The sequence below is a fragment of the Miscanthus floridulus genome, chromosome 1 (genome assembly GCF_019320115.1).
Source record: "Miscanthus floridulus cultivar M001 chromosome 1, ASM1932011v1, whole genome shotgun sequence".
NCBI lineage: Eukaryota > Viridiplantae > Streptophyta > Magnoliopsida > Poales > Poaceae > Miscanthus > Miscanthus floridulus.
The window spans coordinates 174,169,573-174,180,937 of record NC_089580.1 but is presented as its reverse complement, the minus strand read 5'-3'; the positions used below and the strand labels follow the sequence as shown (position 1 = coordinate 174,180,937).

Here is an 11,365-nt window from a genome sequence, read left to right as displayed (position 1 = left end):
GTCGTTTCCTGGTCTGTTGTTAAGCATTATCATTGATTCATCATCTCATTGATACCCTGAATCAGCTGTGTCTTATAACCAAAGCAAAAGCTAAACCAGAAGCACGTTATAAAAGTTGTGTTAAACACGTCTGACTGCATGTGACATCGAAGCAAAGCCTAATCATATAACAAACTAGCAGCTGCTAGGCTAGTATTGTCACTCGTCAACGACGTTGGGGACGCTGCTGGCGCTGCGCCTAGCGCTGCTGAAGGGTCCCGTGACAGTCCGGCCGACGAACTTGCCGGCCTTATGGAGTCCACTGCCGAACGCGCCAATGCCGGAGCCCACGGCGCCGATGCCCGTGCCAACCATCCCAACGCCGGAGCCAGCCGCGCTGACGCCCGTGCCGGCAACGGTGCCGGCCGCCGCGACGCCCGTGCCGGCCACGTGGGTGACCGTGGACGCCATGCCGCTTGCCGCGTCCGCGGCGCCGCTGACGGCCCCCGTCTCGCTCTTCACCTTCCGCCGCTCCTCCACAGTCTGCTTCTCCAGCTCCAGGGCCTCGCGCGCCTCTGCATTGGTGAACTGGTGGTACACCACCTGCAATATAGCTTGCAAAAGGAACGTCAGACAACCGGGGACTTGTTGCTGCCAACTGAACACGAAAAGGACGAGACTGATCGATCCTGCCTTGATGCTGAGCACGCCCCTGTCCTTCTTGTCCTTGACCTTGGTCGTGTCCAGCGACGACAACAGCTGCAGGTTCACCTCCTGCACGGTCTCCATCTCCAGGTCGCTCAGGGGCAGCTTGGCGATGCCAAGCCTCTTGTCTTGCTTCATGTTGTCCTCATCGAACACCTGAAGGTCCAGAGAAAAATGAGTCCTTGCCTTAGGAGTACCTGGAAGGAAACAAGCAGTGAGGTTTATCAGTTCGTGTACACCTCAAGAATTAGGGACTGCGTCTCCTTGTCTTCCGCGATCAGATGGAACGTTTCGTTCCAACGAGGGTTGAGGTTGTCGTCAATGACGCTGGTCTTCTCCTTGAACATCGGGCGTATGAACAAGACCACGTAGGGTTCGGATTTGCCGATGAGTTCCTTGTTCTTGAGGGACTCTGCGCGGACCACAGTGACCGTGAGCTTCCCGTGCGGCTTCAGCTCCAGATCGCTGCACAAGAGCGCACCATAACCTTTCTGTCATTCTAACAAGTTCTTCGAGTAGACAGATCAAACAACTTCATGCACATGATTCTAACAATATATCAGATTATATTAACCTGACGTCAACGTCAACTCCACCCAGTGGAACAACGATTCTGTGTGGCCATTGGAGCATGTCAGTGATCAGTGACGCCACTGTATCCTACACAGACATAACGGGGAAATATGATTATTTTTTCCTTCTCAGATTTGTAGATAGGAATGAAACAAAGGTGAAAACAAAAGAAAGGAAAGTTCATTTCATACGTCAATCATGTCTGAAAGCCCAGGCATTGCGGTCAGGCTTCCTCCCACGGCTTTCAGTATGTAGTCGATTCGCGGTTTTGGCTGCAATTGCAGGGAAACCACGCGTCTCAGAATTCAGAAACAAATATATTACAAGAAATAAAGCATGTCTCCTTGACATTGAAACAAAAGAAAGACTGCTATCATATGCAACATCTCTGACAACTAAGTGTTTTGAACTAGAATTCAAAAAAATCAAAGCCTAGACAGGACTAGAGGAGTTTCGGTAGCTAAAAGAAGCCCACCTCTGCCAGAAGAGCAACGACAACAGCAGATATGCATGGTATCTCGTCCGACAATTGGAAGACAACACGGATGATGGTGTACACCTGAAGGTTCTTAAACTGTATACATATATACAAATAAACACAGGAATTGTTAAAATAATTAGCAAGATGAGAAAACAAAAATTGAAGTTTAAACATGAGTTCCTGTTTTTTTTAGACAAGTGCAAACATAAAATCTTATACTGCAGGCAAACAATTGTAATGGAGTCTAAAAGGATATAATTAAGAGGGTCCATTTTTACTTGGTTTGCTTAAGCTGTAATTACCAACATCGTTCCACGTGGTAAATTATTTTATATACGTGTAGGTACTTTAACGACAAAATTTAACATTCGTTTATAGAAAATGTGGGAAATTAAATCTAATATCCCTTTTGGTCACGAGCCTGTGGCGATCTGCAAACCTGAATGGGAAGCGAAGCAACAAGTGTTTCGACTGCAAGAATAATATTTGGATCCCCACCCCACCGGAAGTCCATGTCCATTGTAATCTGCCCTTTCTTAAAACTCTGAATCCGAATGCCTGAACACAAAATAGCATGTCACAGCGAGATCCTATGAGAGCATATAACTGTTAAGTCGACAGCATTTTGTCTTAGCAACCTTCTATTTTCGGTGGAACAGTCCCAAGGGAGAGTCTGCTGAACTTCAGTGAGGATATCCCTGGTGGTCGATAATCATCCAGTATCGGTTCGACAGAATCCCTAATGACCATGGTTGCTGCCTATAATTAGATGCAACTATGAATCAGGATAGTTATTGGCAGCAAAATGGTAAGATCTGTATGTTTCTTAAAATGGGAGTAACTTCATTCTAAATTATTTGCCCCCATAATGAAGTTTTCTTACAAAAACCAAAGTGATCATCGTACCTCTTCCACAAAGGGCCAAAGCTTGCTCAATTGTTTGTTGAGCCATTTGACCTGAAATGAAAACAAAAAATATGTATCAAGGGAAGCATGCAAGCAAAAAATCAAGGGGACATAGCTCTAGGAGAGACAACTGCATCAGATGGAACAGTTGATGTTTCATTTTCCAGGTTTTATGTATTGAGGAGTTCTGAAGTAAATATATGGACTGCAAATGGTTTTCTGTCTGCGAAGCCCTGTCTAGCAGTTACAACAATAAAAATTCAGATAACTTCTGGGTAGTGAATATCGTGGGACAAGAAATAGTCAAATTTACAAAGTAGCCAATACAGCAACAGCATTTTTACAGTTTCATGATTATAGCTACATCAAGTCAAGTAGCATTTCACCTGTTCATATTCTGGAAATGATATCCACTGGGGAACATTTTCTCCACATATTTTCTTCACGTCTTCACGGTTGAGAGATCCTAGTGCATTGACATCCGCAGCCTGTTCCAAAATGTGTCACTATGTTGAAAGTTATCCCAAACTAAGATGCACAAATTTAATTCCATACACCCAGATGAAACAAAATTGCAGTGAAGCGGCATCCACTTTCAAGATACATTTTACATGCTGCACACAAATCAACAACAGAGAACACACGAAAATGTAACACTAACACATAGGCTGTGTCAATTAAACCGTTTGCACCAAATCGAAGATATACACCGTACTTTTAACAATCAATCTGTATTTACCAACCAAAGGCTTATCTTCCACTGTCAAATCTATCAGAGAGAAAATCAAGACCCGGTATCTGGAGGCGGGGATATGAAGATCAAAACCTTTCAAGATTGCATAGATCAAATCGAAATGATGCAGCTGAACCTACCTTGTTGCTGCGTTTGGCGGCGCGGCGAGCCATGGCGCGCGCCCAGCCCGCGATCAGGGCGACGCCGACGATCATCCCCATTATGACTCCCGATATGAACCCCATTTCTTCTGTCCTTTTCTCAACGCGCCAAGAAAGAGAAGGAACCAGGGAGGAAGAAAAAGATTTGAAATCAAAAGGTGGCAATTACATACAGAAATTCTTGGATCAAATCGCTGACGATTGTCTCTCCAAATTGTTTATTACTGCTAACGCTGCATTTGGGACCGATTTTTTCGCGTGCTATTAGTAACAATAAAGAAGAGAGAGAGAGATGGGCCGACGTGCGATTGGTGAGAAGGTTGTCAATTGTCACGGCGAATTTTGCATGGCTGGATCTCTGCGATTGGTGCTTGGAGAGCCTTCGCTTCCACGCAGGCCCGAGATTTACATGGCCCATGCGAAACTAATAAAATTTATAAGACTCTTAATACAATCATTGTTATAAAAAAATACAATCGTCGAATTAAAAGTTTATATAAAAAAGAGTTTAATGAGTTATAAAACCAAATTAGTATCATTATATACACCATAAATATATTTTTATAATATACTCATTTCGTGTCATTAGCCTACCCCAACTTGTTTGGGACTTAAATGTTGTTGTTGTTGTTGTTGTTGTTGTTGTTGTTGTTGTTGTTGTTGTTGTTGTTGTTGACTCATTTCGTGTCATAAATATTTGTGTTCTTTTCTATAAATTCGGTCAAACATACAACTGTAGGAATTGATTTATTAAAGGATCATGGTAGTAATCGGTAGGTAAAAGTCTAGATTACTCACTCTAATTTTGTTTGCCCTGTGTCCTGATAACCCTCTAAACTAATGTTTAATTTGATTTATTCTCACAAACTATTTCAATCGGTACAATTTACCCCTTAACAAGATTCATTATTTTTGTTTCTCCGTGTATAAGTTGAGTTCTAGGGACCACTTGGAAATAAGAAACGGTTTCAATTCTCACTAAAATCGGTAGAAACAGCGACAAACACCTTCACTGTGAAACGATTCTGCCGTGAAATGTTTCATCTCGTTCTGTGTTTTTTGCCTGGGTGAGCGAAATGGCTCCGGCTGGTTTCGCTATATTTTGTTTCCAGTCTCTCCCATACAATAGCGACCGTTTTTTTCTAGTTATCCTTTTTAAGTGCAACAAGTTAAAATATGTTATATTTAAGATATTCTTTGCCCACAAAAAGTTCTAATTTTTTTAAGATGATTTTATTTATATGTTTTTTATGAAAAACATTTATTTTTGGAATAAGAATCTAGCCTACTAGCCAAACAGTTTCGTAAAGTGATTTTGAAACGTTTCTTGGGAGAATTTAGATTTGAAACGTTTATACTAGAATTTAGATCCCTACCAAACAGGCCCTATGTTTCAAAATTTGTGAGGTGGTGTAGGACATTATATTTTTTTTATGTTAAGAGACACATCTTAATTATTTGGTCAATATTTTGATAGGTTAGGAAATTTAACATAAGTCAACACTATAAATACAAATTTGTACGAACTATAATGATGAATAAGCCGATGTTCATTTTTACAAGGCGTCTAAGTTTACTTTCTCCTTGCATCTAACATTCTTTGAAAATGCATCGAATAGTTAAAAGCTAACCGACTGCACGTTTGGGCCATTCGGATGAACGAGCGATCTCTCGGTGAAGAAAGCGGGGACAGCGAATTGTCGCTGGGACCAGGCTTTTTTTTTCTCGATTAGACAGTACAACCAGGCACTTAAAACGCACGTCGAACCCCGGAGCTGAGGTACTATTGAGTGTTGTCCATACATGATTTTATGGCCATGTTTAGTTCCCTTAAAATCCAGAATTTGGCACTATGCAAAAAGAAGATTCCCCATCACATCAAATTTGCGGTACATGCATGGAGTACTAAATGTTGACGAAATCAAAAACTAATTGCACAGTTTGGTTGTACTTTACGAAACAAACATTTTGAGCCTAATTAGTCAACGATTGGACAATTATTACCAAATAAAAACAAAACGCTACAGTAGCTACAGTGTACCGGCTGAATTCGGCGGCGCCGATTCAGTGGCCATCTAAACACGGCCTATAATACAAAACCGGGGGCTACAAGATTCGTATTCAAATAATTATTTATTTATGATTATGCTTTTGTATCTGTTTTGAGCATTTTTCTATCGACGAAGTCTTGTGTCCTGCCCAAACCTAGAGAGTCCGCAAAGGCATTGAAAGAGTCAGCGTCTGCGTAACATATGGTGAGTAACTAAGTTGACGTCAAAATAAAAGCAAATGAAAAGAAAAGTCAATTGGACATGGACAAAAAGAACCTTTGCTTCCATTGACACTTTAGCCTTTACATACACTTTTGCTGAGTAAAGCGCGGTGCTTGAGCTGAGATCTCGGGGAATCAGGAATCAAGAGAGAACAAAATGGCCCCAAATCCTACGACGAGGGTGCTCCATGCGGCCACGCCCAGCCGGAAAAGGGAACGCTACCTGTACGGCTAGGTTGGGCTGCCGTCGGTTTATTAATTATGGTATAGTATTTTTCTCTTCTAATAAGGGGTGGCTTATAGACCAGCCAAACAGAAGCGTAAAGTGCAGAGTACTGTACTAGTGTACCATGCTTGTATTCAAATTCCAATTGTTGCACGGCAGACAACACCTTATTCTGCATGTAAAGCAAGCTGCTAGTTTAGGAGATTCAGTTTGTTTTCCCCTCCTTTCTTGGGGTTTTTCTCAATGTCTTTAAGTTTATGCGCAGGCGTTGAGTTTTCTGTAGCAAAGTGCCTGCAAGAGACTAAGCTCGGGGTATCCAGACGGACGCCGATCGATATACGGTAATATACTTTTGTGCCAAGGAATTTCGTAGGATTATACTCCCCCAGTCTTAAAAAACCAGTTGTTTTAGCTTTGTTGTCCAGGTTCAGAATTGGTCTTTTTGACAAAGGGAGTATGCAGTTTGTTAATTTGATCTCCATAACAAGGCGGAAAAAATTAGTGCTTGACCATCATGGGCGAATCTAGCATAATATCATGTAAAATGCGTGTATAGTGTACCTCGCAGGAGATCTTGTCTTGTTTTGATTTGGTCCTATTCGGCTGATGGCTTCTGCAGCTGATAAGTCAGCTGAAACTGATTTGTTATGAGAGAAAAATATTATACGATGGTTGATAAGGCAGGCTGATAAGTTCAAGCTGACGGAGCTATCGTTGGGCCACTGTCATAACTCACACACTCAGCAGCACTTCGTTGTGTGAGAAAAACACTATAAAATAACTGATAAACCAGGCTGATAAGTTTAAACGAACGGGGCTAATCGCTGGGCCACTGCCATAACTCACACTCAGCAGCATTTCAGTCTATTCACTGATTAATTTCTGGACTGATAAACATAACTGATGCTAATTTATTGTGAGAAAAAAACACTATGGGGCTGTTCGCTGGTCTGGTTTGTACCGGCCAGCCAGCTGAACCCCCTCTCATTTCACTGTTTACCAAACCAGCCAACAGTATTTTTCTCTCACAATAATTCAGCTGGAACAGTGTTTTCAGCCAAGTTTCAGACAAGCGAACAGGACCTCGTAAACCCTGGCTGAAACCATTTGACCTCTTCCTTCCCCATCCAAATTCAACTCAATTATTAATTCCCTTGGCAATAACTCCGCTCTCCTCAGTCCGATCCTACACTCCTTCCTACCTACTACTCCTACAATACTACAAAATTACAAATACACCACCAGCTGGCTCGGCGTCCAACCCCATCCCTTCCCTCTCTAGCTACGTCCACGCCAACCAAACAGGGCACCCTCTCGACCCACCCATCCCGCTGACCGTGGGCCGGGCGTTTCATCGGGCCCACTGACCAGCGGCTGGCCTCGGATGCTCCTCTAGCCCGCTCTCGAACCCGTAGCAGAGGCCGAGCGGCGACGGAGTGAAGCACGCACGCATCTGAGAGAAGGAAATGGTGGAAAGCCATCGCACTTTTCGCCTCGCTCCGCTGCTGCGCTTTGCGGTGCTCCCCATCCCCTCGTCGGCTTGTCTTTTCCGCGCCCCGCCTGCTGCGCCTCTCCGGCCTCCTGGCCCCTAAACCCCCACCCCGCCGCGCCCGGCGATGCCCTCGCGGCAGCCCTCGCCGCCCGCGCCGTCGCCGGGCCCGGCCGCCGCCGTCGCGGTCGCGGACCCCCGATACCGCGGGGCCCGCCACCGCCGGGCCCCGCCCGCCGTCCCCGCCGCCGCGGGGGCGTCGGCCGCGGCCGCCGCGGCGCTGATCTTGGTGGCCGCCGTCGCGCTGTTGCTGCTATGGCGGAGGCGCCGCCGCCGCCGGAAGCTGGCCGTGGCGGCCGGGGCGCAGCCCGCGGCCGACCTGCGGAGGCTGTCGTACCACCAGCTGCGCCGCGCCACGGGCGGCTTCGCGGCGGGGAGCAAGCTGGGGCAGGGAGGGTTCGGCCCGGTCTTCCGCGGCGCGCTGCCCCGGTCGGGCCAGCCCGTCGCCGTCAAGGTCATGGACGCCGCGGGCTCCCTCCAGGGCGAGCGCGAGTTCCACAACGAGCTCTCCCTGGCCTCCCACCTCCTCGGCTGCGCCGCCACGGCCCACGGGGGAGGGGGAGGCGGAGGGGGACCCGGGCCCGCCCCGCCCCACATCCTGCTCCCGTTCGCCTACTCCCTCTCCACGCAGCCACGCCGCTGCCGGATGATGCTTGTGTACGACCTCATGCCCAAAGGGTCGCTGCAGGACGCGCTGCTCGGGAAGAGGTGCCCCGAGCTGGTGTCCGGCTGGCCGCGCCGCCTCGCCGTCGCCCGCGACGTCGCCGCCGCGCTCCACTACCTTCATTCCGTCGTGCAGCCGCCCGTGATCCACGGGGACGTCAAGCCCAGCAATGTGTTGCTGGACAAAGACCTCCGTGCCCGCCTCTCAGATTTCGGACTCGCACGGATCAGGTCTGAAGAGGAGGATGAGTTGGAGAGCGGTGCCATTGGGGCCGATGCAGACGGGAACGCCAATCCCGGTGGTGGATGTGACGAGGATATGTCGGTGGCTGGCGAGAGCACCACTGCTGTCGTGGTTAATGGGGAAGACAATGCTGCCAAGTCCCCGGAGGATGATGAGGTGCTCACCACGGCATCTCATGCAGAGGCCGTATCCACTTCCGGATGTGACAAGACTAGTGTTGCTAGTGGATGTAATGCCCGAAGCTGCAATGGGGGAGGTGCAGGAGGATCAGGAACTGGGAGTGACTGGTGGTGGCGTCAGGACAATAGTGGTGGTGGTGGTGGTGGCGGCGGCAGCGGCAGCGGCGGTGGCGTTAAGGACTATGTGATGGAATGGATTAGATCGGAGATCAAGAAGGAGCGACCGAAAAATGACTGGATTGCAGGGCCATCTGCAGTAACCCCTGTCGCTCCAACAGAGAGGAAGAAACCAAAGAGGAGGGCGCGGGAGTGGTGGCGCGAGGAGTATGCAGAGGAGCTCACGAAGAAGCAAAAGCGGAGGGCACTTGCCAAGTCAAAGAGTGATGCTGGTGCGATGTCTGGTTTGCAGTGGTGGGAGAGGGATTGTGATTTTGAGGAGAAGGGCCATTCGAGGTGGAGGATGATGAAAAGCTGGAGCCGGAGGAGCAGCAATGGCAATGGCAATGGCAACGCCAGCATCAGTTGGTGGGTGGACGGTGTGAGAAGGAGCAGCAGGGATTGGGCCAGCGGGGAATTTGTGCCTAAGAGTGGTGGAGCAGTGAGCAGCACACCGAGCATGCGTGGCACAGTCTGCTATGTGGCTCCTGAGTATGGTGGAGGAGGGCCTCTATCAGAAAAATGTGACATTTACAGCTTTGGTGTGTTGTTGTTGGTCCTCATATCTGGACGACGCCCGCTCCAAATGACAACCTCACCAATGTCAGAGTTTGAGAAAGCGAGCCTCATTTCGTGGGCAAGGCATCTTGCTCAAGTTGGCCGCTTGCTTGATCTTGTAGACCCTGCACTGCAGGATGTTGATCGAGACCAAGCACTGCTATGCATTACTGTTGCACTCCTTTGCATTCAGAGGTCACCAGCTCGCCGCCCATCAAGTACAGAGGTGCTTGGTATGCTTGCTGGTGAGGGTGAGCCACCACCTCTTCCGATAGAGTTCTCACCATCACCTCCTGGCGGATTCCCCTTCAAGTCCCGAAGGAAAGGCCGGTGAGTTTAGTTTGTTGGTAGATGAAAAGATAGTGCTAGTATTCTATCCTTATGCTTGTTTCTTCTTGTACTCAACTCCTAATTTATCTGTTTAATTTTTTGATGTATAAAGATCTTGGTGGGACAAAAAAGTTTCCAATTGGGTTCAGATTTGACAAGAATTGCTGTGCCCCATTAATCAATTGGATAGTCTTAGTTTGGTTATTCCTTGTGCAAACTCCTTTCTATCTAGTGAAATATCGATTGGAGACAAATATGAATTTGAGTTGTAATTGACAAGAATTGTGTTCTCAACCAACATGCTTAAGTGTTTATTGGTTAACAGCAGGAATGCCATGCTTCATTAAATCATAGTTGATTTGATACTTGCGTGACCACATGAGGTTAGGAGTTCCCCCTGTTCTTTTTGCTGGGAGATAGAGAAGCATGTTGCCTTTTGGACATGCTTTGGGTGTTTTGGATGTAGTGCCCTTCCAGGCCCTAGTGCAGTGGATTTTCACTCCGTTTTGACAACCATTTTCTTCTGAATAAGCACATCCACTTGTGTGATGATTTCAACTTTCAAGCTTTTGCTGTTCACGGTTCCCTGTCACTTTTCTCTTTCCACTAGGATGGTACATTCACTTTCTCCAGCCAGTATATTCTACCTAGTTGCTTCAAACAGCTTGTGAAATATAGATATTATAAGTAGACTGAAGACCACTTTACTATCTGGAAAAGGCCTTTCGTGATTTCTTCAACAAAGCTAGTGCGGGCATGGTTTAGTGCCACAAGCCCACAAAGCAATAGTTTAGGCATAAACCTTTAATTGGGATTGGCTGCCTGAACTGTGAACTCTGAAGGCTGAACCTGGCATAAGATTCTGGGTCCTATTTTAAAGCAATTACCGAAAAGTCCAAGCTTGTGCACAGTACTACTACAACCCCATGCTCTGTGCCTTATATGAGAGATGTTCTTTTAGTGAAGTCTTAGACATGTAACTGCATCAGCTATTCAGCTGGCATGTAAGACTGTAGATTGAACTGGATTGCTAATTTGACACCCCCTTTTTGCTATCCTTTACTTTTATATGCATTCGTTTAGTCTTTGCTTGTGGTTACTTCCTTAATTGGAAAACAAATAGAAGCTCAAACCATTCACATTCTAAGACTAAGATATTATGGATAAAACTTAAGTGCATGTGAAGGAAAAAAAAGGTAAATCAGATAAGGATTGCCTATTTACTGTGACTAGAAGTACTTGACACAGTGATGAGTGATTAAATCTTGGTAAAGATCTGTGTTTCTCAAAGTCAGATACTCAGATGTCGTCATGATTTTCAAGCATCAACTTCTCATATGGGTCATACAGAAACAACTGGTGTGAAAATGTCATGGAGTACGTGACAAAAATTGTTTTGATGGACCTCTGTGGCTCTGTGCTTCTTTGGGCTAATTGAAGTTGATTAGCATATGCGATTTGTTCTCAGACCCTTTTATGTAAACTGTTGGCAACTGGTGATCGTTGCATATTGAAACAAGAAAACCTAGCAGGTGGAAATGTTGAACTTGTTATTACTGACTGAACATTTAGCAGTCCAGTTTGTGCTGCTCTTAGGGCAATTACAATTGAGATGATGAACAGAAGAGGAAAAAATACCTTGAGGCAAGC

General features: G+C 46.3%; 2 protein-coding genes across 2 annotated transcripts; one reads left to right on the top strand and one right to left on the bottom strand.

The window, feature by feature from the left end:
• Positions 1–68: 68 nt before the first annotated feature.
• LOC136548605 (calcium-dependent lipid-binding protein-like) lies at positions 69–3,831 on the bottom strand. The gene is made up of 11 exons (XM_066540072.1): positions 3,518–3,831; positions 3,031–3,132; positions 2,645–2,695; positions 2,377–2,497; positions 2,178–2,296; positions 1,733–1,831; positions 1,449–1,529; positions 1,259–1,344; positions 924–1,149; positions 673–840; positions 69–582 (listed from the first exon to the last, which is right to left on the bottom strand). The coding sequence occupies exons 1-11, from the start codon at positions 3,620–3,622 to the stop codon at positions 199–201; spliced, it is 1,542 nt and encodes a 513-aa protein (XP_066396169.1). The 5' UTR covers positions 3,623–3,831; the 3' UTR covers positions 69–198.
• A 3,486-nt stretch (positions 3,832–7,317) lies between these two features.
• On the top strand, positions 7,318–9,876 carry LOC136502821 (receptor-like serine/threonine-protein kinase At2g45590). Its single transcript, XM_066498079.1, has one exon. It carries the CDS (start codon positions 7,653–7,655, stop codon positions 9,717–9,719), a length of 2,067 nt encoding a protein of 688 aa, XP_066354176.1. The 5' UTR covers positions 7,318–7,652; the 3' UTR covers positions 9,720–9,876.
• The last annotated feature ends 1,489 nt before the right edge of the window (positions 9,877–11,365 follow it).

Excerpts from the sequence above, each read along its gene's own strand:
- LOC136548605 (XM_066540072.1), bottom strand. The coding sequence starts at position 3,622 with ATGGGGTTCATATCGGGAGTCATAATGGGGATGATCGTCGGCGTCGCC. Across the intron at positions 3,133-3,517 it reads CCGCCAAACGCAGCAACAAG|GCTGCGGATGTCAATGCACT; the intron begins GTAGGTTCAGCT and ends ATTTTGGAACAG. Across the intron at positions 1,345-1,448 it reads GGCTTTCAGACATGATTGAC|GATACAGTGGCGTCACTGAT; the intron begins GTATGAAATGAA and ends ATGTCTGTGTAG.
- LOC136502821 (XM_066498079.1), top strand. The coding sequence starts at position 7,653 with ATGCCCTCGCGGCAGCCCTCGCCGCCCGCGCCGTCGCCGGGCCCGGCC.